At 59.8% G+C, this 24,874-nt stretch overlaps 2 protein-coding genes across 4 annotated transcripts; one reads left to right on the forward strand and one right to left on the reverse strand.

Annotated features, from left to right (window-relative positions):
• Positions 1–26: 26 nt before the first annotated feature.
• Positions 27–15,371, reverse strand: LOC147369348 (uncharacterized). Its single transcript, XM_086411539.1, has 2 exons — positions 15,225–15,371; positions 27–419 (listed from the first exon to the last, which is right to left on the reverse strand). Exons 1-2 carry the CDS (start codon positions 15,369–15,371, stop codon positions 42–44), a joined length of 525 nt encoding a protein of 174 aa, XP_086267665.1. The 3' UTR covers positions 27–41.
• CSNK1G2 (casein kinase 1 gamma 2) lies at positions 15,322–24,445 on the forward strand. Of its 3 annotated transcripts, none has more exons than XM_086411535.1 (11): positions 15,322–15,459; positions 21,662–21,702; positions 21,828–21,897; positions 21,974–22,122; positions 22,218–22,452; positions 22,526–22,611; positions 22,697–22,781; positions 22,881–23,029; positions 23,133–23,216; positions 23,315–23,421; positions 23,533–24,445. In XM_086411535.1, the coding sequence occupies exons 4-11, from the start codon at positions 22,024–22,026 to the stop codon at positions 23,585–23,587; spliced, it is 900 nt and encodes a 299-aa protein (XP_086267661.1). In that variant the 5' UTR covers positions 15,322–15,459; positions 21,662–21,702; positions 21,828–21,897; positions 21,974–22,023; the 3' UTR covers positions 23,588–24,445. The 3 variants fall into 3 exon arrangements, with proteins under 3 accessions (XP_086267661.1, XP_086267660.1, XP_086267659.1); XM_086411534.1 differs by lacking the exon at positions 15,322–15,459 and adding an exon at positions 15,473–15,656; XM_086411533.1 differs by lacking the exon at positions 15,322–15,459 and adding an exon at positions 15,473–15,656 and having other exon boundaries at positions 22,697–23,029.
• The last annotated feature ends 429 nt before the right edge of the window (positions 24,446–24,874 follow it).

Consider the following 24,874-nt stretch of genomic DNA (forward strand, 5'->3'; position numbering starts at 1 on the left):
ACCCCGGAGCGGCCGCAAAGCGCGGCGGTTGTCGCGCGGCGTCACCCGCTGCCGCAAAGCGGCGGGCGCGCCGCCCCGGCCCCGCCCTCGGTGACGTCTCGTGCGCGCCCCAAGGCCTCCAGCGGCTGCGCAGTGGGCGCCGGGCCCTCCCCCGCGACGCTGGCGGCGTAAGCGCGGGCCGCGGGCGACGCTGCGAGACCGGGGCGAGCCGGGCGCCCGCGCGGCGGGGACGGCCCGCGCCCAACATGCGGAGGCCGGCGGCGGCGGCGGCGCGGGAGCGGGAGCGGGGACCCAGGCGGGCGCCGGAGCCAGAGCCGGAGCGCGAACAGGGTCCGGAGCGGGGGTCCGCGCAGCGCTGCTGAGGGAGCCCGAGCCGCCCAGTCCGGCCCCGGGGCCACGGCCGCGGCGGAGGCTGTCAGGTAACGACGCGCGCGCCCTCGCTGGCGGCGGCGGACACGCGCCCTGGCCCTGCGGCCCCACCCCCGCGGACCCCCAGACCCTCTGCTCATATGTCTCGAAGACTCCTCAGACCCCGCACCCCCTACACCCCGCAGTTCGGACTCCCGGACCTCGCAGACGCCCACAATGTGGACCTGCTCTTGTGAAGCCCTGCACTCCCGACTGCACCCCCCACGGCGACCCCAATTGCCCCTACAGCCCAGTGACCCCCACACTGTCGACCCAACTCCTCATTCCCACCCCCTTGCACTCCAGACCTTGTCGTTGCCAGTGACTCCCAAACTCAGGTCCTGCCACTTGTCACTCCCTACAGATCCTCACACTACTGACCTCACTATTCCCCTCCTCCTCCATTTCTCTCTCCACACTCTACTGTTTCCTCACTCCAGACCTCAGTGTTCTCCACGGATTCGTCACTCCTGACTGCTGGCCTGTCCTTCCCTCAGCCCCACCCCACCTCCCTCCTTCACTGCCCCCCCCAGTGCTCAAGCCCACTGCCCATTCCCCCTGGCTTCCCACCCCTCCAGCCTTCTCCGCTGGGCCCGTCGCTCCTCCCCACGCTGGCGCGCACACTCGCCCCTTTGTGGCCCTGCAGATATGTTGGGGGAGCTGCGGGCAGGAAAGGGGAACAGCAGGAGGGGTCTGGGCTGGGGGACCTGTTGTGGGACGCTCAGGAACTCCCGGCGCTCGCCGGGCTGCGCCTCCTCCTTCCGCCCTCGCCACCGGCTTTGTTTTCCGGAAACACTTCAGATGAAGGAGGGGGGGGCCGACGTCTGCGTGCCCGGCAGCCACACCACCCCCTCCCTGTCCTGCGCTTCCCCTGCTCCCTCTGCCCCAGTTTTCTCAGGGGAGGCGTTCAGGACCGGGCTGGGGGCCTGAGAGAAAGCCCTGCTCTGACGTCCGGGGCGTCGTCCTGGGCCGGCTTTGGGCAGCTGGGTTATTCCCTTGGCCTCCGGATGGCATTGTTTGCAGGAAACGGCCTGGAGGGTTCCGTGCACGTAGGTGGAGTCCAGCATTCTCTCCCCAGCCCCCTCAATAGGGGGCTCCAGGCCGGGCCAGTGTCTGGAGCTCCTGGGAGTGCCCACACATCCATCCTGAGGGGCTTCTGGGCACCTTCGTCCCTGCCCTGAGGGACATAGACAGGCTCAGTTGGCGTTTCCTGACCCCCCCCCCCCCCAGGGGCTCCTTTGGCTCAGGGTGTGAGGGATGAGTGGGGAAACACGAATCTGAGGGGGAGGATGGCTCTGATAGGGAAGGGGGGGTAGCCGCTGGGGGGCTAGATGTGGCCCCCGAGGGGAGCAGACTGAGCTGCTGGGGGAAGTTTGTGGTCGTTGCCAGGAGTTTGTTTTTATCTGCTGTGTTTCCACTGAATTGTGGCCTCCTCGGGGCTCTGCAGGCAGAGGTTGGGGTGGGGGTGGGAGGGCAGGCTGACTATAGCTCCCTCAGCAGCACACACAGGGCTAGACAAGACTTTACTGGCCCATCTTATTGTCTCTTGAGCCCCAGATGTTTAGTTCAACCCCTGCGGTGGTATCTGTGGCCCAGCCTCTGAGGAATGGAATGGGGGTGGTGAGTGTGGGGTGGGAATCTAGCTGGTGGGGGGCAGCTCCCAGATTCGGGGGGCCAGTTGTGTCTGCTGCATCTGGCAGTGGAGAGAGGGAAGGAGATCTGGAAGGAGCTGGCTGGACCTCCACCCCAGCTATAGGCAACACCCCAAGGTCTGCAGCAGGCGTTGGGCAGGGCTCTGGTTTTTGACCCCCCTGCTGTCAGGCCTTCCCATCTGATTCTGGATCTCTGTCATTTCTCTGAGGCGGGTTGGGGACAGGCATCTAGTCACCTGGCTCTGAACTGTGACAGCAGGTCCTGTGAGCACAGACTCCTCTGAACTGTGGCTTCTGATTCCATCTGAACCACCTCCTCCTTCTAACTACCTAGTAATTACCTCTGGGTTGCAAGAGGAAGTAGGTGAGGTTTTTTTTTTTTTTTTGTTTTTTTTTTTAATAAACTGAACGCGTCCTATCTGTTCATCCCAGCTCCAGGGAAGCCAGCCAGCTGAGAGGTGTTCCGGACAGCTGCGGGGCCACCTGAGCCTTGGGGATCTACTGGTGGGTAGCGCTCAGGGAGGGCCCAGCCCCCACAAGGCAGTACCTGGGGACAGGGCATGTCTCCTGGACAGCCTGGGACACCAGGAAAGCCTCGTCGGGTGGACTTGCCATGGCTGCCTCAGAGGTGCAGCGTTTCTCTTCAGGGCTCTTGTGGGGCTTGGTCTCTGTCTTAAAAAGTTTCTAGACCTACCCCCCTTCCCCCGGGACCACAGAGGCCTTACAGAGAGGCTTTACAAGGCCTTAGTCTGGGGGGGAAGCTGGCAGCAGGGCTGGGGGCGCGTCGGGCAGGTCAGCGTGGTGGGGGGAACCGTTGGTTTCCCTGGAAAGGGCTTTTGTAAAGGAGCTGCGTGTGTGGGTTGGGTCGTGGTCACCATCAGTGTTGGGTGTTTCTCTGGGGTTGTCGTACCTGAATGGGGGCCTTGCTGTTGTGATCCAGGCAGCAGGTGCGCGCTAAGCCACGAGTCAGGATTCTTTCTGTTGCCTGGTCAGGAAACGAGGCCCGGTGGTGCAGAAGGTCCCACTTTGAGCAGTTCTGCACCTGCCCCACCCTATTTGGGCACTTGGGGGCCTTGCTGGGCGAGTCCCCAAGCTCCCTTTCTACATATGAGTAAGCGAGGCCCAAGTGACCTCCAGGAGGAGGACCTTCACTCTGCCAAGGCCTGTGCTCCTCAGGACCCTCTCTGCCCACTGGATGCAGCCTGAGCAAGAGGCTCAGGGTGAGAAGACCGGCTCCTCTGGCCTCAGCCCCTCAGTCCTGCCCATTTTCCACTGAGCTCCTGGCAGAACCTACATACCCTTGTGATGTGGGGGTCCATACAGATGGCCGGTGGGATTCTCAGGCAGGGGGTAATGGCGGCGTTTCCTTCTCAGAACCCCACGTGTCCCCTCGGCACCCAGGATGGTCCACTGATCTGGCTTGCCCAGGTGTCTGCAGCTTTCCTGTAAGTCCCTTTCAGTGAGTGGCAGAAGCCAGGTAGCTTAAATTAAGGAGGGCGAGCCCTTCCCCTCGCTGCATAGATCTAGCCTGCAGAACACATGCGCACGTGTGTGCGTGAGTGCGTGCGTCGGCGCCAGCCAGGTGTCCCTGCGCCTGAGCTACTGGCAGGGCTGCTCTCGCCAGTGCCCCCGCTGGCAGTGCCTCTGCGTGAGTGGAAAGGCAACGGAAGTCTCTCCAGCAGGTGGAGGGCGGGGGCACCCAGGTGCAGATAGTGTCCTGTGTCGTCCTGGGTCACGGCATCACTGTTCACAGGTAGAAACAGATACACCTCATGCGTCACGACTTTGTGTTGGTTCATGACACACCTCAGAGTGTTAAAAAGCTGTGCTTAAACATCACCCCTGGCGTGATCCAGCATGATCCCCATTTTGGAGGTCCGGCTGTTCCCACACCAGGTTGCAGGGCAGGGTTGCAGGGCAGTGTCACTCCCTGTGGGACCCACAGCCTCCATGGAACCTCAATGAGAGTTTTCAGTGACCCTCGTGCTCACTGCAGTCCCAGGGCCCAGCTGATGGGCACGTGGCAGGGCTCTCTGGGAGCCTGGTGGGTGACCCAGCGGGGCTGCGTGTGGGGCACCTGGATGGGGAGTAGGCTGAGATGAAGAATCCAAGGGAGATAATTCTGGGAAGACCAAGGGCTTTGAGAGAGAAGAGGGGTGCAACAGAGGGATGGGGTTGGTGCCTAGAGTGCAGAGCCCTGAGGGCTCCCTTCCTTGTGGGTTCTAGAATTGGCTTGGGGGTTATTCCAGGGCCCACACTGGGAGCCTGGCATCTTATAGGAACCATATCACACCGTGTGCTAGGAATCGCCCACGGAGACCCACTGGCCTGGCAGCCCTTTGCTTGTGTGGCTTCACCTGAGGCACTGGCAGCTTCCAGGACCCCTTGTGTCCTCCGCCAGTGCCCTGCCTCGGCCTCTACTCTCACACCAGCAGGGAGCAGCTGTGGGGCTCTTTGTCCAGGCCTAGTCCTCCCTCCCCGTGCCGGCCCCGGGACATGGGCTTGTTTCCTCTGAAGCTGTAGGCAGGGACATGCTCTCTAGGCCGGGTCTGTCCCCTCCGCCCTGTGGGCGCTGGAGCAGGTCATTTTCGAGGGCAGCCACATAGGGACAATGTCTAGGCATTGCCCGGTGTCAAGTCAAGGCAGTCGGGTCCAGTGAGCACCCACCTCGCCGTTTCCCACCAGCCTGCAGTGCGCAGTGAGCTGCAGCTGAGGGGCTTGCGGGTGCCCATCTCAGGGCCTCCCTGAGCCTGTCTCTGGGCTTCCACAAGCCCCATGCCTCTGCCCTCGGGAGCAGGAAGTCTGTGGAAGCAGGTCAGGAGGGATACTGCTCCTGTGGACTGGACGTGGTGGCTGGCTGAGGTCCCCCCACAGGGCAGTGTCCCCTGCTCTTGCCTCGGGCCGCTCTCCTGCTGGCCCAAGGGTGACCCGCACGGTCCCTCCTGGTTTATTTCTGGTCTCCAGGCTGTGGCTGGGCTTTTGGGGCTTCCTGTGTGGCCGGCCCGGGGAGTCTGTGATGAGACCCTTGGCCCAGAAGCTCCAGCCTGGCTAGTCCCCACGTGCCCCTGGCTTGTGCCCCCAACTTGTGCCCCCAACCCAGGCAGGCTGTAGGGCATGCCTGGCGCCTCTCACACCCTGGCCTCGACTTTCCAGTCAGAAATGGTCATGCTGGTGCCCTGGGGGGAAGTGGTCCCGAGTCTTTTGGAGGCAGACATATCTGTCAAGACCCACAGCCCCTGCCCCCAATACGGACAGGATGAGAGCTACGTGGATGGTGGGCAGTATGCTGGTTAGAAAGTAGAAAGAAACAGGTGACCTGTTTATCTCATTTAGTTTGGGGTATCTGAGAAACGGTCAAACACGTCGTCGGTGTGAGAGGTTACTGTTGAGATAGTTTACATCCTTCGTATTTGGGTGTGTGTGGCTTATCACCATTTGGAAGCTTAAATTTTCATTGGAAACACTCTATTTTAACAAATACAGAGCTTGAGTAGAAAAACATCAGGGCCCTGGGGATTGAGTCCTGCCGGGAGGCTGTCGGCACGGCTGTCAGGCGTGGCCAGATATTGCTGATAAAGCGTGGGGCGCCAGGCGCAATTGTAGTTCCTACAAACGGTCGAAAGTCGCCTGGCATAAACTACCCCGGGTGGCATGTGGGACACACTTGCAGTAAAGGTTAACTCATTGCTTATCTGACCTTCTGTTGTCTGCTGGGCGTCTGGTGTTTAATCTGCGTCTGGCCACCGCAGGCTGGCATCCTCCTCCCGTCCGTCTGGGGCTCAGGGCCGCATTGGCGCTGGTGGGTTGGAGTGGAACCTCTGCGATCCGGTGGTGGTCCTTCCAGCCAGCATCTGGGGGCAGGTGGGGCATCTGGTGATTGTGATGCAGCCTCTCAGCCAGGGGTTTTTCCCCAGCTCATGGCCAATCTGGGGGACCAAGGTTGGAGTGCTGCCAGCTCATGGATAGAGACGGGCCAGAGGCCAGCAGGGTGGCTCGGGTGGGGAGGGCAGCCCGGGGTGGGTGCGGGTAAGCATGAGCCGGGTGGCCGCCCTGGCTAGTTTGAAGAGCGCTGGGCGAGCAGTGGGTGAGTTCTGTGTCCCCTCGGCCTGGGCCAGCGCTGCTGGGGAGGACCAAGCTCTCCTTCCTCCCCTCCCTGCCTTCTCCCTGGCTTCTCTTCCTGTGGGTGCACACCTCTTGATTCCTGTCTGAAATGGTTACCGCATCTGTCACAGGAGTGGGAGGTGTGGCTCTGGCAGCTGCCTGAGGGTCGGACTTTGACCCACACTGGACAGAGGAGCCCTGCTCTGGGCCGCACGCCCAGCCCCACGCCCTTCCTGACAGCTTTATTGTGATGCCACATGCTACACTGGCTTTAATTAAGATACACCTCACCGACCGTAAAGTTCACTGGAGAGGAGACCTCGGTGGTTTTAGTGTATTCACAAGTTGTGCAACTATCACCAAAATCAATTCCAGAACATCTGTCACCCCAAAAGAACCACAGCCCCCGAGAACCACTACCCCACAATGTTGTCTGTGGATCGTCCTGTTCTGGATGTTTCCCATCAGCGGACTCACACCCTGTGGGTCCTTCTGTGTCTGCTGCCCTCACTGAGCATCGTGTTCTCAGGGTCCCTCCACGTGGTAATGAATGTCAGGGCGTCACCCCTTTTCTTGGTTGAAGGACACTCCCGTGTGGAGGGACACGTGTGTTCACTGGGTTGTGTGGTCCGCGTAGCAGTCGTGAGTCCAGCGGCTGTGGATGCCTGCGTGCTGTGCACACGGGTCTGTGTGGATGTGTTCTCGGTTCCCGCGGGTGGATACTGAGGAGATCGAGTGGTGACTCTTGTGAGGAATTGCTGTCTTTTCCACAGTGGCTGCTTCGTCTTCTGTGCCACCTGCTGTGGAGGAGGGTCCTGATTGTCCCCGTCCTTGCAGGCTCCCTCTCCAGGTTCTGCGTCCTGTCCTGCGTTATAGGGTCTGACCCTTGGTCATAGTGTCTCTGCCTCCTCCAAGCCTGGGAACCCTGGCCATTTTCTGGAAGACCGTCTTCCCGCTGCCCTGCAGTTTCTGGAGCGCCAGCCCTTCAGAGGACCTGGGCCAGGGCGGCTCTGCCCCTTGGCGTCTCAGACCCCCAGGCCAGCCCGGGGTCTTCCATCCTGGTGCCCCTCTGAGCAGGCCTGTTGGGTGCCGGGAGGGACTGCAGCCCCACGGGGCCAGGTGCCTTGGCCGCGTGTTACTGTAGATCCCATCCCGTCGTCGGTGTTTTTCAGGGGCAAAAGACATGCACACATTGAGGAAAATGGGTGTTTCGGCCAAGCGTGGGAAAGTTTTGAGAACTCACTCAGAATCAGGCGGTGGGCACTGTTCACGCGTCAGTGACGTCCTTCCAAACCCCCATACACCATGGGTGTGTAACAGGCAGGTCTGGCTGCTCGCTGTGCTCCGCAACCCCCTTTGGGAGTGGCCGTGGGTCTCCTCCTTCTTGGGGAGAGGGACCATTCCAGCTTCCCCCACAGGAGTGAAGCCATCCTCCCGGGGGCTTGTGCTCCTGTGCCTTGGCCTGGCCCTCTCCCTGCTGCACCAGGTCTGGGGAGGCTCCAGTTGGGACACGGGATCCCATGTGGTAGGCGGGTGCTGGTCCTCCCCCCACCATCAGTCCTGAGCAGAGGGGCTGGGTCCTTGTCTAGGATGTGCCAATCTCTGAGGACCTGTCCAGACTAAAGGAGCCATCTCCCCCAGCAGGGGAGCTGGGTGGATGAGTGATGCTCGGCCAGCTCCGGTAAGACGGGGAGACAGGGCATGTGGTTTTCTGGTGGGTCTGCAGGTGCTCTGGCCCTTTAATGTCTTTAATGTGTCTGCCCACACAGCCCCTTGCCCTGGGCTGAGGCTACACACTCTGGAGGGTGGTCCAGCCCAGCTCTCCCATTCCCCTCTCCACCTTTCTGAGCTCAGGAGAGTTTGCACCTGCTAGCAGAGGCCAGCCAGGATTCCAGAGGTCATCAGGCGTCTCCCCCTCATCTGGCCCCAGAGTCCACGTTTCCATCATTTTCAGGGCTTGTGTCCCCTCCCCGTGCTCAGCTGGGGCTCCATCTTTCTCTCTGGCCAGGGTGTCACCTGGCCTCCCTGCTCTGCTTTGGGGATTGTGGACCCCGACGCCAAGGAGCAGCTGTGCTCCTGCCTGGCGCCCACTGTGTCCCTGGGACGGGTGCCTGCTGGACTGGTGGCATGGCGAGTGCTCTGGTGGAGGCCGAGGGGCTGGGCGGGTGCTAGGCTGCGGGTGCAAAGGTCCTGGGCAGGAGTGTGCCCACCTCGCACCGTGTAGAGGGAGAGGTGGTCTGGGGGGTGCTGCCAGAGGTGGTGGAGGTTGTTTTTTAAATAGACTCTTGTTTCAGAGCAATGTTAGGTTTATAGCGAGTCTGTGGGTCAGTTTGGGGTCCCCGTGGGTCACACCTCCATTGAGTGTCACTCACATCGCAGCTGATGGGCTGGTCCTGGTGCATCGTCCTCAGCCAGGGTTCGCGTTTCCCCCGTCCTCTCTGCCCCAGGCCCCCGGGCTCTGCCAGTCGCCAGCCCTCCTGTGGGAGTACAGCCATTCCTGTATGTGTACCTGTCTTCTCATTGGTGGCCCGTGTGGCCGCCTAGCCCCAGCTCCGTGCCTTCAGTTGTCCCTTCTCATCAGGCGTTATGCGTCGTTTGAGCGCCTTTTGTGTCCCTCCCCGATCCCTCTTTTCCACATCCCTCTCTTAGCTCTCAGTTGTGGGGGCTTTCAAGTGTGCCCAGGGAGCGAGCTGTTGGTCACTCCAGCAAGCCCATGGCCTGGCCCCACCCATTCTTGATGTCCAGCAACCCCGCCCCCACCATGGAAGTGCCTGCTGCGTGCTGGAATGGGGCCGAGGGGTTTGACATGCACGTGTTTAAGTCCGTGGAAAGCTGCAGGAAAGTGCAGAGTCCCACATCCTTCTGGGCTCGTCTGTAACTTGGCTGAACCTGCGCATCTGCCCACACCTGCTCTTCATGACCCCGAGCGTGAACTCTGACCGTCTTCCTTGCCTTTCTCAGTGAACCCTGCATGTCCTCGCACAGGGCCTTTCCCTCAGGTTTGCTGCAGCCCCTGCCTGGCGGGTGCTCCCTCCTTTCCCATTTATCTAGGGTTGTGTTCCGTTGTTGTAAATCCTATGTCGTGAACCGTTTCTGCTTGATACTGTTTGGACGCTGGCCTTGTCCTGGGGTCTGGTCCCCGTTCTCGGCCCAGTCCCTTTCTTTCTGCTGTAACACTGTCAGTGACCTCAGGCTTCCAGGCTGCGGCCCCCCTGGCTGGCGCATCTCCAGAGCCTGAGTCCCTTTCAGGGAGTGGTGCGTAGGTGCCACAACCTGGCACTTGGGGTTCTCGTGGCTTCTCGGGCCCAGGGCCTGGGTGACTCCTGGAGGGAGGCCCTGCCTATACAAGTCAGTAGGCTCAGCCTGAGGAGGGGGACGTGTGTGTCTGGAAGTGCCTGAGGGAGGCTGTGGCCAGGGTCGTCCCAGAGCCCTGCGCTTCCCGGGTGGCTACCACGGCAGAGCCCGCAGTGTGTGGTGGGGCCACCCCCAGGAGGGAAGCTGCTGCCACTGCTCCAGATGCATCCTGACTCTGGCTCAGGGCTGTGCCCATGATGTCAGTGGGGACTGTGACATCACTGGGTGGAGACGGTCAGAGAAGGGGGTTCCTGGGGCCCCTGCCAGGGGGCCTGGCCCTGGCCCTGACAAGATGGAGGACCCCCAGGAGAACGCAGCAGGTAAGCCCCCTGAGCTGGAAGGCAGGCCGGGGGTCGCTGGGGGGGTTGGGGGTGGGCTGGGAGCCCTGCCTGCCTGGGGCTTAAGTTGACCACGAGGGCCTGAGCAGAGTCCACACCCCTGGGGGCCTTCCCTGAGCGAGGAGTGAGTCCGGGTGCCCTTGGGAGGGAGGAACTGGGGTCCATGCTGGTTGGGTGAGACTGGCTTGCTTTCGGGTCAGGTGTAGGGCTGGGCTCCCTTCCTCCCCCCATGAGTTTTAGCGCCTGTGCTGACATCATACACACCCGCTTCCTGGTTCACCAGGTGGGCCGGGGCACCTACCGACTTCCGGCTCCTGGCAGCGTTTAGCTCACTTTTAGTCCTGTGTCCACTCTGTCGTTCCTGCACCTGTCAGGCCAATGGGTGACTCGCTCTGGCCGTCCCTCTTGAGGTCCCGAGAGAGGACCCAGGAAGACCCCTATGGTGTGGTGGGTGGTAGCTGCTGTTCACGGGGTGAGTAGGCACTGGCGTCCTGTCTCTGGGAGGGTCAGGGTCTGGACTCCTCACCCGTCTCCTGGTGGCCACTGTCCCTTGCAGGTGGTGACCTTGTGGTGGCCACACGCCTGCCTTGTTGTCCAGAGCCTGACGGATGGGTCGGGCCTCTGGTGTCTTGCCAGGGCCATATGGGCTGGGGGGCCGGGCTGGGGCAGCACACCCACCACAGCTTCTAGTTTCAGGCCTGGTCGCTGTCCCTGTGCTGCTCGCCGGACCCCAGGGACACGGCATGGGAGCCAGCATGGCGCTCCTGGTGCAAAGGCTCACTTACAGTAGGCACTGGGCCTTACCGGGGTCCCCAGAGGCAGTGCTGAAGGAGGGGCTGCGAGGGCAGAGTCCCTGCCCTGGGCCTCACGTCCTGCACCCAGAGACCTCCCAGCCAGCCCGAGGGCACAGGCCTCCTGGCTTTGCGGCTTTCAGAAGGCAGCTCTGTGGGCTCAGAAAGGTTTGCAGCTGGAGGCCAGACAGAGGTGCCGAGGCCGCTCTGGATCTCGGGGTGGGGCTGAGAGCATGACCCACCTGGACCAGGGGTCACAGCTCAGAATGGAGTCTCAGGGCAGGACACCAGGGGTCTGGGCGCCCTGTGCTGCTGACCGGGGAGGGCCTCTGGGAGAGTTGGGGTTGGGGCACAGGGAAGTGAGGTCTCCTGGAGGGTTCCTTGTGTGTATTGTCGGGGCAGAGTGATGTTTGGTGATGCTGCCCCATAAAAACTGCACAAAGTGGGACCCAGACCTCAGTCCCTGCCTGTGTGGGATGAGTAGGTCACAGCAGCAGCATGGGAACTGCAAGAATGGGTGCCCCTGCCCACCATTCCTCCATCGACGCGGATGCACCCACATCTTGTTGGCCAGGAAGTCGAGCCCCAGTCTCCAGCCCTCCCCTCCCCTACTTTGTTCCCATGTTTGGTCTTCCTGGTTGGGCTGCTGTCCCTCCAGACCTCCACGCATGGCTCCTCCATCCCCTGGGTGAGGGCCTGCAGTGTCCTGCCCCAGCCATACACTCCCTGGCTCTCCCTCTGCTGCTCGTGGGCAGGGGCACCTGGTGGCAGTGCCCTCAGTGTCCTCGGGCAAGGAGACAGGAGAATGCTGGTGTCTCCTTGCTGTCTTTGAGCTTCCCATGGGCTCTCCGGCCCCCTCTGGTGCACCTTTGTGGGTGGGGGTGCATGCACGGACCTGTGTTTTAGTTAATTTCCAACAGGAAAGAAAATCTGGCAGGAAACCACCTCTGAGTGTCCATCCGGGGGTAGGGGGCTTTTGGTATCCACTTGTGGAATCTGGCAGGATTTCAGAGAAAGGAGGGTCACCCATGCAGGTGTGATATCTGGGAGCAGGAGGTACCCTGATGTTTGCAGGGCATGGGCTCGCTGTGCTGGAATCCCACACTGGCGTGTTACCGAGTCATGGGCACAAGCTCCCATGAAGTCAGGTGTCCAGCTGCTCTGAGCCAGGCTCCACTCTGGCCTCCAGGCTCACCTCCTCCCAAGGTGGGAAGGCCCTTGTCCCGCCTCCCTGTGAAGACCCTCAGCCCTTTAGCCCATCCCCTGCGGGTGCTGTTCCCACAGGCAGTGAGTGATTCACAGGAGTGTGTCTAGTGCTGGATGGGGGCAGGGAGTGCTAGGGAAGGCGTGTATCTGGAGGTGGAGTGGGACCATTGGGGAAATGCAGATCAGAACCACCCCTAGGCAGTGGAGAGCTCCGGTGGGAGCAGGACAGTTGACGGGAGGCAGCCTCCAGTTCCTTCAGCAATTAAGCTAGAGCCTCCACCTGACCCTGCCATTCTAGCCGTAGGTAGTGCCTGGGAGGGGGACAGCACGTGGCCTCCTAGAAACTTGTGCAGAAGCACTGTAGCCACTCTGTTCACTGTTGCCCAAGAGTGGACACAGCTGGGTGTCCTTCCATGGGTGAGTGTGTCCTTCCACACCCAGGAGCATCCCTCAGCCACGGAAAGAAGAGAAGCCCTGACAATGGCTACCACGTGGACAGACCCTGAGAACACGATGCTCAGTGAGAGAAGCAGACACAGAAGGACACGCAGGGTGTGATCCCACTGGTGGGAAACATCCAGAACAGGCTGATAGACAGACACAGAGAGTGGGTTCCTGGTTGTCAGGGGCTGAGGCGGGTGACTGCTGATGGGACCAGGCTTCCTTTTGGGGGATGGAACATTCTGGAACCAGAGGTGATTGTAGCACAACTCTGCAAGCATAAACCAAGGTCTGCTGCTGCTAAGTCGCGTCAGTCGTGTCCTACTCTGTGCGACCCCAGAGATGGCAGCCCACCAGGCTCCCCCGTCCCTGGGATTCTCCAGGCAAGAACACTGGAGTGGGTTGCCATTTCCTTCTCCAATGCATGAAAGTGAAAAGTGAAAGTGAAGTCGCTCAGTTGTGTCTGACTGCTAGTGACCCCATGGACTGCAGCCCACCAGGCTCCTCCATCCATGGGATTTTCCAGGCAAGAGTACTGGAGTGGGGTGCCATTGCCTTCTCGGAAACCAAGGTCTAGTAAGAGCCTTTGATCTGTCCTCTCTGGAAGGGGTTGTAAGCCCCCTGTGGTCATCGTCTCCAGATGTGAATAAAGATGTCCCAGGGGCTCAGAACTAAGCATTCAGTCTCCACCCCAGTGGGCTTGCTGGCCGTTTTGTCTGCTTTTAAATTTTATTGGAGTAGAGTTGATTGACAATGTTGTGTTAGTTTTAGGTATACAGTAAAGTGAACCACTTATAGGTTTACACATACCCACTTTTCTTTAGATTCTTTTCCCATATAGGTCATTGAGAGTATCGAGTAGAGTTCTCTGTGCTCTACTGTAGGTCCCTATTAGTCGTTTGTTCTCTACTGCATATTAATGTTTTTAATATAGTTATTTCCTTATAAGTTTGTAGCAGCTGTTCACAGTTAACTCCCAGATCCTTGAGGTTGAACATCCTCCCCCCACAGGGAACTGTGGGCAAGTGGGGCTCAGCATGGCCCCTCGAGGTGGAGGCCAGCCCGTGGAGCAGGGGGGTGGGCAGCCTGCTCTGTCCTGAGCCCCCAGCTCCTCGGTCAGGCCCCTCCCTCCCTCTGGTCACTCCTGCCGGGCTGTCTGATCCCCCTTGGCGTTGCAGTGGTTCTGGCCAGTCTCCCACAGTGCAACCAATGGAGATAGGAGGTCAAGGCAGAGCAGCAGCTGCTTGGCCAGGCCAGCGCCCCTGAGCCCAGTGATGGGTGTGTTGTCCACAGGTGCCAGGGCACTGGTCTCAGGCGGCGGCACATGCTGCTGGTGGTAAGAGCCGCATTCACAAGGCCCCAGGCTGGGCCCTAGCACGGGCGGATGTGGCCGCCAGGAACCCGAGCAGTGGTGGAGCTGGGTGCGCGGGTCTTGGCTGGGGTCGGATTGTCTGTACACGCTGTTCATGTGTTTGGGAAGCGTGGGCGCTGCCGGCTGTAAGCAGTGAGGTTTGGCCTGAAGCCTGGGCTCCTGCCTGTCTGGGACTCTCCTGGGCTGTGCCCGAGCGGGGACGGGCTTGTAACACGTGTGTGTGAGCACCCTGGCCTCAGCCCTACCAGCTTGTAGGTCCTGCCTTTGGGCACGTGGCCAGGGGGTCCCCCCTTTGGAGCCTGTTCTTGGCACCTGTGCCGTCAGTGATACAAGGGGGCTGCCTGGCCCTTCCATGTATCAGCGCTGGAGGCTGTGTGAGCACCCATTTAGGGGCTGGGGCACCAGGCTCTACAGAGCTGATCCTGCTGAAGCCTCAGGGCCCTGGTGTTGGTCCGCCCTACCCTCTGGGCAGGAGCTGGCTCTGGCCTTGCCTCCCCTCACCTTGGCTGTTAAGTGGGCATGGCCTTCACCAGGTGCCCGCCCTTGAGTGCCTGGTAGGGAGGGGCACAGGTGTGAGCCTCACAGTGGCCAGTCTGGGCCCTAGGCGGGCTAGGGAGGTGTTAGAGGAGGATGCTAGTGTTTTCTTTCTAGAGAGATTTTTGTGACTTTGGTGTGAGAGAACAGGAGGTGGTGGAAGGCCTGTTGGAGGGTGCAGTGATTGTGGCTGAGAGAAGGGATGGCTGGCAGAGGAGACCCTCCTCTCTCGAGACACAGGGTGACTGGTATGCAGGGCGCTGTAGGAAGGGGTGCGGGGGGAGGAGCCCACACCACAGACACAGCCTGGGTTGCTTCAGGGCACCTGCCCCATGTGTCTGCACCCCCTGGTTTGGGCTGCTTCTCCTGCAACCTGGGGGACTGTGGGGGTGCCTGCCATCCCATCCACAACCCCAGCTTTGTACTGGCGAGGCCAGGTCGGACTCACCCCAGCAACACGTGCCCAGCCAGCCCTGTCAAGGCAGGGGGCTGCTGGGCCAAGTGAAGCCAGGCTGGTGTTGCCTTCCACAGCCCCTCCTTGCCTGCTTTCTGTCCCGCAGCAGCGGGTCACCCACCTAACCACAGGGTCACGAGCTCCTGGAACGAGGCCTGGACATTGGGTGGGGGAGGGAGGGGCCTCTCTGGAGTCCCATGTCAATGGTGGGGCCCGTCTCCGAGGCCCCTGCATGTACTGCTCTGCGTCTGTCCTCTTTTGAGGGCTCAGTGCCGCGTGCGGGGGGTGGCACCTCAATCACTCAATTGGGCATCTCCCCTGCCCACACAGCCATCCTGCAGTCCTTGGGGGGGCAGGGGCAGGCAGCACGTGGGATTCTCAAGAGGCCTGAACCTCCCACCCCTCAGCCCCCAAAAGGCTCCAGGTTGCACCAGTGCCTCAGATCTTTCCAGAAGGAGGTTCCACCAGCAGTGAACGCCCAGTCCCAGATCTGGCCAAGCTGTGCTCTGGACCTCGGGGCGCATGATGGGGAGGCGCGTGTCCTCCTAACCCGGGCCTCTGTTTCTCCTCCAGCCGAGAGCCACGAGATTTGAGCCCCCGGGACCCGTCAGCAGCATGAGTCCTCCCCCCGTGTGCGACCCGGAGGCCACCGAGATGAGCGCTGCGGCCAGGCCCTCGTGTGCGCCCGCGTCCCACTAGCCGGAGCGCGCCGGGCGCCATGGGGTGTTAGCCCCGAAGAGCCGCCGCGACCGCAGGTCTCCGTGGAGCCAGATTTGCACGGCAGCTGAGTCACCGTGGAGAGGCCAGGGTACCACAAACTTATGGATTTTGACAAGAAAGGAGGGAAAGGGGAGTCGGAGGAGGGCCGGAGAATGTCCAAGGCCGCCGGTCGGGCCAGCCACAGCGTCCGCAGCTCGGGGACCAGCTCGGGGGTCCTGATGGTGGGCCCCAACTTCCGGGTCGGGAAGAAGATAGGCTGTGGCAACTTCGGGGAGCTCCGGCTAGGTGAGCCCCGTGCGATCACGTCTGGGGCCCCAGGGGTGGTGGGAGTCGTGGGGACGGGACACAGGTAAGTGCGTGGGGCTTCTGCCCCCCTGGGAAGGAGCAGTTGTGCTGGGGGCTCCTGGCCCATGGTACCCATGGGGCAGAGCAGAGGACCAGGGGCATATCCTGCACAGCCCTTGGTTGAGCTCTGGGCGATCCCGAGTCCCTGTCTAGTGGTCATTGCCCAGCTCGTGGCTGTTGTTGCCAGTGTCAAATGTGTCCGGCAGCCCCATGGGGCTGGGTGGAGGCCCGGCTAGAGTCTGCACCTTGGCAGATTGCGAGGTTGCTGGAGTGGGGCCAGCAGAGCCTTGCCGCCTAGGCTCTAGGGCTCCAGGTTCAAGGGCGGGGCCAGGCTGCTGATGGCAGGGGTGTGGGCGGGGGAGACACAGGAATCCCCCCCTGCAACTTCCCAAGGGTTCCCCCCAGCCTGGCCTGCACCGCTCACTGCCCGTCAGGGGCTGAGACCCAGCCCTGCTGCCCATGGAGCATCTGCACCTGCTCTCACGGACACGCGCATGCACTCGCACCCCTGGGTCCTGACCTTGGCATTTGGGGCGGCAGCCTGAACCGCACGGGTCTGGGTAATTTCAGCAGAAAAATGCTTTTTAAGAATCCAGGTTCTGTTGTTGCTCCGAAACCCAGGTACAGAACACCGATGTGTTGCGTGCTGCGCCCTTCGTGTGTAAAGGTTGGTCGGGGCTGGAGAGCCAGCGGTGTCAGCGCGGCTCCCGGGCCCACCCCCGCCCGCCCCTGCTGCTCAGTCACTTGGTTGCCTGCGCCTGCCTAAGTGACTCTGGGTTCCTCTCTCCTCTCGTCCTGCTTAGGGACCGGTGCCCAGATCTGGGGTGTTGTGAATAAAACCGCCCCAGGGCGCTCTTCTAGAGTGTAAGTGCTTATGAGGGACCACCAGACTGGTTTCCGGAGCCGGGAACCTCTTTAAACCCTGCAGGCTGCACAGGAGAGCGCTGGATGTCCCACAGCCGCCTCTGCACTTCAGGTTGCTGGCTTTCCATTCTGAGCTTGTCGGTGGGTGTGAAATGGTGCCTAATATGGAATTCATTTGCTTTTCCCCAGTGACTAATGCCGAGCCTCGTTCTGTGTATCATTTGTCTTGTTTTCATTTTTTTTTTTTTGGCCTGCACTGGGTCTTCAGGAAGCTGGGCACAGGCTTTCTCTTCTTGCAACAGGCGCTGCTCTAGTTGCAGTGCATGGGCATCTCGTAGCAGTGACTTCTTGTTGCAGAGCACAAGCTCTAGGGTGTGCAGGGCTCAGTATTTGCAACTCTCAGGCTTGAGATCGTGGGTTCAGTAGTTGTGGCACATAGGTTTAGTCGACCCGTGGCATGTGGGATCTTGCCTGATCAGGGATCAACTGGTATCCCCGGCATTGCAGAGTGGAGTCCCAACCAGTGGACCACCAGGGAAGCCCCCAAAGATTTCTTTTTGTCTTTGGTTTCAGATTTTGATTCTGCCTTGTTTAGGTATGGTTTTCTGTTTATCCTGCTTGGGATTGAGTTTGTAGGATCTGCACTGCTGCTGCTGCTGCTAAGTTGCCTCAGTTGTGTCCGACTCTGTGCGACCCCATAGACGGCAGCCCACCAGGCTCCCCCGTCCCTGGGATTCTCCAGGCAAGAACGCTGGAGTGGGTTGCCATTTCCTTCTTCATTAAATTTGGGAAAGGAGTGCCGTTATTTCTGCAAATATTTTTTCTACTTTAGTTTCTTCTCCTTCTCATACTCTAGTCACATACGGTTAGGAGTGTTGTTTTAATTGTTTCTTTTTGGTTGTGTTGGGTCTTCTTGCAGTGTGGGGTTTTCTGTATTTGTAGTGAGTTGGGACTACACTCTAGTTGCGGTGTGTGAGCTTCTCGTTGCAGCGGCTTCTATTGCAGAGCACGGGCTCCAGGGTGCATGCTCTGCAGCAGTCGTGGCACATGGGCTCAGTTGCTGTGGCATGTGGGATCCTCCTGGACCAGGGATCTGCGTTGGCAGGCAGATTCTTTACCACTGAGCCACCTGAGAAGCCTGTCAGGAGTGTTTGATGCTAGCCCACAGGTCCCTCAAGTTCCTTTGAGTTTTTTCCTAGTCTGTTTTCTTTCTTCAATCTGGAGAGCTTGCATTTCTTTATTGTATGTTCACCCTTTTTTTGCTTCTGCAGCATCTGTAATATATTAGGTACATCCACTGAAATTTTCATTTCATACATGATATTTTTCACTTCCATTTGATTCCTCTTATTTTTCCTGTTATTTCCATCTGTTAATTTTGCCCATCTTTTCCTTTAATTCTTGAATTTACTTAAAGTAGTCATTTTTTAATTGGCATATAGTTGATTTATAACGTTGTATTAACTTCTACGGTACAGCAGAGTGATTTAGTTACACATATAGACATTTTTTTTTCATCTTTTTAAAAAATTTATTTTTGGCCCTGTGGGGTCTTCCTTGCTGCCTCAGGCTTTCTCTAGTTGAGGCTGGCGGGGGCTCTTCTTCTTTGCGGTGCACTAGCTCCTCATTGTGGTGGCGTCTCTTGTTGCGGATGGTTTCAGTCACTGTGGCTCAGGGGTGGAACTTGTGTTCCCTGCATTGGCAGGTGGATTTTTATCTACTGTACCACCAGGAAATGGCATTATTTCATTCTTTTCTATGGCTGAATAGTATTCCATTGTATATATGTACCACATCTTCTGTATCCACTCATCTGTCCGTGGCATTGAGGTCGCTTCTGCATCCTATCATGGCTACTGTGAACAGTGCCACTGTGAACATTGGGGTGCATGTGTCTTTTTGAATTTATAGAGTTTTCATTAGATATATGCCCAGTTGGAGGATCATATGGCAGCTCTGTTTTTAGATTTCTGAAGAACCTGCATACTGCTCTCCACGGTGGCTGCACGACCTTACATTTCTACCAGCAGTGTAGGAGGGTTCCCGTCTGCAGTGTCTATTTTAAACGCCAGTGTCTATGGTCCCTTTGATTCTGTTTTTCCTTCTTACGGTCCTGTTCCCGTTTTTCACATGTGTACTGATGTTTGATCATATGTTGGACAACGTGGATAGCACCCGTGAGGTCTGGATTATGCTTCATCCTGGGGACTCATCTTGAACCCATGAGGGGCTGGCTTGCAGCTTTGATAGGCTGGCCCAAGAGCAGACTTTATTTAAGGGCGGGAGTCACCCCCTCCCAATATATGGGCTCTCTGGGTTTTCAGCCGAATGCAGGGGAGCTCGGGGAGTCTCCATGCCCTGGATGCAGTGCCTGCACCCTGTTCCTGCCCTGGGCAGCCCCTGGCATCTCCCTTCTGCTCACAGTGTCCCGCCTGAGTTGTTCTTCACCATGCCTCTCAGACTGTTACTCTTCACACCCTCTGCTGAGCCCAGAATACCTGAGATCCATGGGGAGACTGTAACCACAGACTTCAGATGCCCGCATGCATGTGTGCGTGTGCACAGATCACACATTCACCTTCAACTCAGCTGAACCCCGGAGCTCACAAATGGCAAAACATGAGGTTTCTACCACAAGACATAGAATAAGACTACCATTTACTGGAAGGGACCAGTTAGACATCATCGAAGTTTAAACATCCAGAAGTGTTGTTAAGAGCAGGAGCAGGTGGGCTGCGTACTGGGAGGTGCTGTTTGCAGAGCACCCCTGGACAAAATGCCAGTGTCCATGGCACAGGAAAAGGGTATGGCTCAGTCAGAAGACAGGTGGTACAATTAAAACTGGGCGTGAGATCCAGACAGACACCTCCCAGGAGCCAGCAGCCAGGCGACTGGGGGTGTGGAGGGCAGGGCAAGCCAGCAGACCTGGCCAGGAAGTGATGCGCTGCTGAAGGAAGGCCTCTTCTGGGAGGTGAGTGGGATGCGCTCTGTCCTGACGGGGTGGGGTGGCACAGAGCTCATCAGATGCAGGGCTCTTCAATGATAAATGTCGCTTCCCAAGGGAAAGACAGGGACAAGTACAGACTAAAGGTGGCCTGCAGGTTGGAGTACTTAGGAAACAGGGGACTGAGGTCTACAACTTTTGAGACGCATCTGAGAATGAACAGGTGACAACCGTGCAGCTGTGCAGCAGAGTGGAACAGACCGCGAGCTGATGCGCCTGGTGGCAAGGGCGCAGGCTTTGCGCACCCGGCTCTCCAGTTTGCTGTATTTGAAGCTTTCATAATAAAATGTTGGGGGACATGAGGCATGCCTGTTTTTTACTCAAAACCTGACGAACAGGACTAGATGGAGGCTTTCTCTCCTTGCCCACGGGTGTCTTTTACTCATCGGAATGGAAGAATAGAGGCTGCAGGAGGGGTCCCAGAGGGTACCCTTTCCCGACAGCAGCAGTGAATGGACCAAATGTGGAAAGATGGGACAGGAAGAAACACCGTGACCCATCCAGACAGCCTGACTGTCCATGTGCGGAGGCCAGAGTAGCTGCTCAGTAAACAGGAGGGAGTGAGTTTAGTAAGGCTGCTGGGTGTACCAGCATGAATCAGCTGTATTTCTCCTTTGGAGCAACAGTTGGAAAAGAAACATTTAAAAATCTACCCTCCAGGTGTCTCCAGGATAAACCTAACGAAGGTGGTATGCGCACTATGCTGAGCACTAAACACATTGTGACGTTAATTCCCAAGGCGTGATTCCTCTGCAGAATTGGGGGCCATGTTGTCAGGTCTCTGGGGAAATTGACCAGCTGACTGTGCACCATAGTGGAAACCGAGGCCCTGGAGGAGCAGGGGCTGAGCTGAAGACCCCAGGCGGGGGCCACAGTGATGAGAGACCCAGGATGGGGGAAGGAGGGAGCTGACTGACAGGCATGTGGGCCCTGGCCTCTGCCTGTGTGGTCCTACACACCGGTGTCTCACGCACCCCATGGGTGGGGCAGGTGGGCCCAGCACCTTGGTCATTCACACTGTCCCACTGCAGGGGGATGGAGGGTTAGCTGAGGCCTCTTCCCATGCTGGACCGTCTCAGAAGCAAGGTGCAGCAGCGGGGGGATTCAGCGTGAGGTCTCCTGGGGGCGCAGCACACCATGGGGCCTGCTAGCACTCAGGCCCCAGAGGGTGGCCGGCTGGTGCTGGGAGGGGCAGAGAGGGTGCGGCAGGTTGCTGGGTGTGCACACAGGCCGCCACCCCTGGGCGCTGTCTGGGGCTCAGCCAAGGATGGGAACTAGCAGGTGAAAAGCTGGCCAGGGCAGGGGTTCTGGAGCTTTTGTGTTTGCAGTTTTATGAGGTTGAGCACAGTAGCTGGTTCTCCATGCACACCTGGAGGTCCAGGTGGCTGGTGAGGGGCTACGAGAGACCTCCTGCCCCAGGCATGTCAGTTTCTAAGCCAAGGATGCAGGTTACTTTCCTCCCCATCGGCTTTGTGCGGCAAGCCTCAGGCTGGGGAAGGGGCTCGGCCTGGGACCCTTGCTCCACGGCGAGGGGGTGGGGCTTGTCCAACAGACGTTCACAACTTAACTGTCTGGACTTACAGGCAGGGCGCGGGCTGGGGGGTGCCCTCGAGGGTCCCTAGAACTGAGAGGGGAGAGTGCTGGTCAAATGGCTTGGTGGATGGGGGCTCAGAGAGCATCTGGGGACAGAGACGGGGCGTGGGGTGGTATGGATGTCTCCTCCAGGTCTCCGGAGCTAAAGAAGGCCTTGGGGTCACCAGGACTCTGTTCTGTGTTCACTCTTCCAGATGGGAGAAATTGGAGTGCGTGGGCGTGCTGGCGGGAAGGATCCCGCTGAGGACAGGGGAGCAGCCCCCAGTGGGCGGAGGCAGGGTTGGCCTGGGGACGGGGATGGGTGGGGGTGCTCACAGCCGGGGGGAGCCCCTGCGGGCATCCTTTTCCCTCCCAGACCGGGAAAGGAGGGGACAAGCATAAGGAGGGCTGTGAGGGGAACAGGAGATGCCCCTTGGAGGGGTGGGTGGTGCGCTGTCTCGTGGGCTGGAAGTCCCGCGGGCCTGATGTGCTGCTTCTCCCACAGGAAAGAATCTCTATACAAATGAATACGTAGCTATCAAATTGGTGAGTCCAAGCCCTGCCCCTAGCCCCAAGCGGCAGCTGTCCCGATGGACCTGGCCAGGGTCGGGGCGGGAGGAGGGCAGGCCTGCGCCCTGCGTGCCGCCCATGCGTCCTCTCGTCCCTCCCAGGAGCCCATCAAGTCCCGGGCGCCGCAGCTGCACCTGGAGTACCGCTTCTACAAGCAGCTCAGCGCCGCAGGTACCCCGGGGCCGGGCATGGGGAAACCGGGGGAGCCCGCCTGGGCACCGCGCTAGTCTGTGTCCTCCATCCGCAGAGGGCGTCCCTCAGGTCTACTACTTCGGCCCGTGCGGGAAGTACAACGCCATGGTGCTGGAGCTGCTCGGGCCTAGCCTAGAGGACCTGTTCGACTTGTGCGACCGCACGTTCACGCTCAAGACGGTGCTCATGATAGCCATCCAGCTGGTGCGGGCCGGGCTGGGGCGGAAGGGGCGGGGTGGGGCGGAAGTGGGGGGCGCAGAGGGCGGGCTGAGGCCCACCTACCGCCCGCGCACCGGCAGATCACGCGCATGGAGTACGTGCACACCAAGAGCCTAATCTACCGCGATGTGAAGCCAGAGAACTTCCTAGTGGGGCGGCCGGGCACGAAGCGGCAGCATGCCATCCACATCATCGACTTCGGCTTGGCCAAGGAGTACATCGACCCCGAGACCAAGAAGCACATCCCGTACCGTGAGCACAAGAGCCTGACAGGCACGGCACGCTACATGAGCATCAACACGCACCTGGGCAAGGGTGAGTGAATGCAGTGTGGGCCGGGCAGGGGATGGTGGTTGGGAGGGCCAAGCTGACCTGCTGTCCCCCGCAGAGCAGAGTCGCCGTGATGACCTGGAGGCGTTGGGCCACATGTTCATGTACTTCCTGCGCGGCAGCCTACCCTGGCAGGGGCTCAAGGTGGGTGGGTCAGGCCGGGTGGGCAGGTGGGAGGTCTCCCGCGGGTGGGCGGGGGGGCCAAGGTGCTGACTGCACTCCCCCGCAGGCCGACACGCTCAAGGAACGCTACCAGAAGATCGGGGACACCAAGCGGGCCACTCCCATCGAGGTGCTTTGTGAGAGCTTCCCAGGTGAGAATCGTCTCCCCACGTACCCCCGCCCCCTTGCTCTGCAGACCCCTGCCCAGTGCCCCCGCCCCGGGCCTCCACTATCCCTGTTGGTGTCTGCAGAGGAGATGGCCACCTATCTGCGCTATGTGCGGCGCCTAGACTTCTTCGAGAAGCCGGACTACGACTACCTGCGCAAGCTCTTCACTGATCTCTTCGACCGCAGCGGCTTCGTGTTTGACTACGAGTACGACTGGGCCGGGAAGCCCCTGGTACGTGGAGGGAGGGGGGCTGGCACGGGAGGGGCCCCTGGCAGGTGAGAGTGGCTGGTAGGGGCCCCCAGCTGAGCCTCAGCTGCCTTTGGCTCCCTTGCAGCCCACGCCCATCGGCACGGCTCACTCTGACCTGCCCGCGCAGCCTCAGGTTCGAGAGAAAGCCTTGCTCTACAGCAAAAACCAGGTGAGTGCCGGGCCAAGGACCGCACCAAAGTGTGTGTGTGTAGGGGGGTGGGGGTGTCAGGCGGGGCCTACATGACTCCCCACCCCCGCCCCCCGCAGGCACTTAACTCCACCAACGGGGAGCTGAATGCTGACGACCCCACCGCCGGGCACTCCAACGCCCCCATCACAGCCCCTGCAGAGGTGGAGGTGGCTGACGACACAAAGTAAGGCCCGCGGCAGGGATGGGAAGCAGGGATGTCCTGGGTCCTCACCCTTCTCCACCCTCACCCCTTCCGCAGCTTGTGCCCCCTTCCAGCCTTGCGTCCCCCTTCCAGGTGCTGCTGTTTCTTCAAAAGGAGAAAGAGAAAATCGCTACAGCGACACAAGTGACTCCAGGGCAGTGACCCCCGAATCCTCCCGCTGCAGCCCCCCGGGGCCAGCTTGTCCATGGCCGCGTTGGCCACAGCCGGACGCAGACTGCAGGCCGGCAGCACTGCTGCCCCCTGCGCCGGGTCACGACCTTCACATAAGACTTTGGCCGAGATTTCTACACCTGTGTCTAGTCCTCCCCTCCGAGAGCATTAACTATTTAAAACAAGGAAAAGAGAAACCACAGCGGCTGCCCTGCCCTGCGCCCCTGCCCGCGTCTGCTGAGTGAGTAGAGCGGCCGCCGGCACCGCCGCCTGCCCGTCAGTGTCATAAAGTCCAGCTTGTCTCCCTCGATCCAAAGGCCGTTTTCTCGAGGGGGCGCTGCGGGGCGTTGCTGCCGGGGGTGAGCCCGCCCTGGGCCTCCCCAGACTGGAAGGGAAGGCGGGGTGGGGGCGGCCCCCAACCAAAATGCTGCACCAAAGCCTGGGCCGGCAGGCGCGGCCCTCAGGGGTCCTGTGCACCTGTCGGTGGAGCCGCCGGCCTGAACTTGGGCTGGGGGCAGCCACCTCGAGGCCCGTGGGCGGCGCGTGTGTGGGCTTTTTGTGTCGCTCCGCGCTGCCGGCCGAGCCTGGAGACAAGCGCCTTAAAGCCCGTCTGAGCCCCGCAGGTGTGTGTGGAGCGGGCAGCCCCGTCAGTGCGGTCCCAGTGGTCCCCTGGGGCTGCGAGCTGCGGGCAGAGCAGCTGGGGCGTCTTCGCGGTGCGTGCGTCTAGGTCTGGCTTTACAAAGTGTACAGAAATGGCACTTCCGTTTCTCTGATGCTTCCTGGAAGCCATAGAACTTAGGGGCTTTTTTAAAAAAAATAAAGGAAAATGAAAACACTTGCCAGCGTGGTGTCCAGTCTGTCAGAGGGGTGTGTCTGGGAAGGGACAGGCACCACTGGGTGTCCGGAAAGGAGGTGCACGACTTGGGGAGGGAGCCAGGGAGTAGCAACGCCCTGCTCAGAAGAAACGGAGGTGGGAAACAAGGTAAGAGAACTGAAGTGGAGATAAGAACCGAGTTGGTTTATATGGGGCAAGTGGAAAATCAGTTAACTACATCACAGTGAGAATAGAGGAGCCACAAATACAAACGTAAAGAGTGGGGAACTTTGCCCCAGTTTACACACGTCCACTTGAAACCCCCACTCAGACGGATTCCCTTCCAGGAGCAGAAGGGCCTCAGCCAGTGTCTGGATGGCTGGGTCTCCAGTGAAACCTGCAGTAAAGCAAGGAGCCCTGGGATGGCTGAGGAAACGCCCTCTTGGGGGC

Source organism: Bos grunniens, chromosome 7, assembly GCF_055505025.1.
Source record: "Bos grunniens cultivar Pamir isolate PY7600 chromosome 7, Bosgru_T2T1.0, whole genome shotgun sequence".
Taxonomy (NCBI): Eukaryota; Metazoa; Chordata; class Mammalia; order Artiodactyla; family Bovidae; genus Bos; species Bos grunniens.

What these genes read in the sequence shown, in the direction of transcription:
- LOC147369348 (XM_086411539.1), bottom strand. Translation starts at nt 15,371, where the DNA reads ATGGCGCCCGGCGCGCTCCGGCTAGTGGGACGCGGGCGCACACGAGGG. An exon ending in TCAAATCTCGTGGCTCTCGG is followed by an intron (nt 420 to 15,224) that starts CTGGAGGAGAAA and finishes GCGCGTCGTTAC; the next exon opens with CTGACAGCCTCCGCCGCGGC.
- CSNK1G2 (XM_086411533.1), top strand. Translation starts at nt 15,473, where the DNA reads ATGGATTTTGACAAGAAAGGAGGGAAAGGGGAGTCGGAGGAGGGCCGG. An exon ending in CAACACGCACCTGGGCAAGG is followed by an intron (nt 22,453 to 22,525) that starts GTGAGTGAATGC and finishes TGTCCCCCGCAG; the next exon opens with AGCAGAGTCGCCGTGATGAC. An exon ending in GAGGTGGCTGACGACACAAA is followed by an intron (nt 23,422 to 23,532) that starts GTAAGGCCCGCG and finishes TCCCCCTTCCAG; the next exon opens with GTGCTGCTGTTTCTTCAAAA.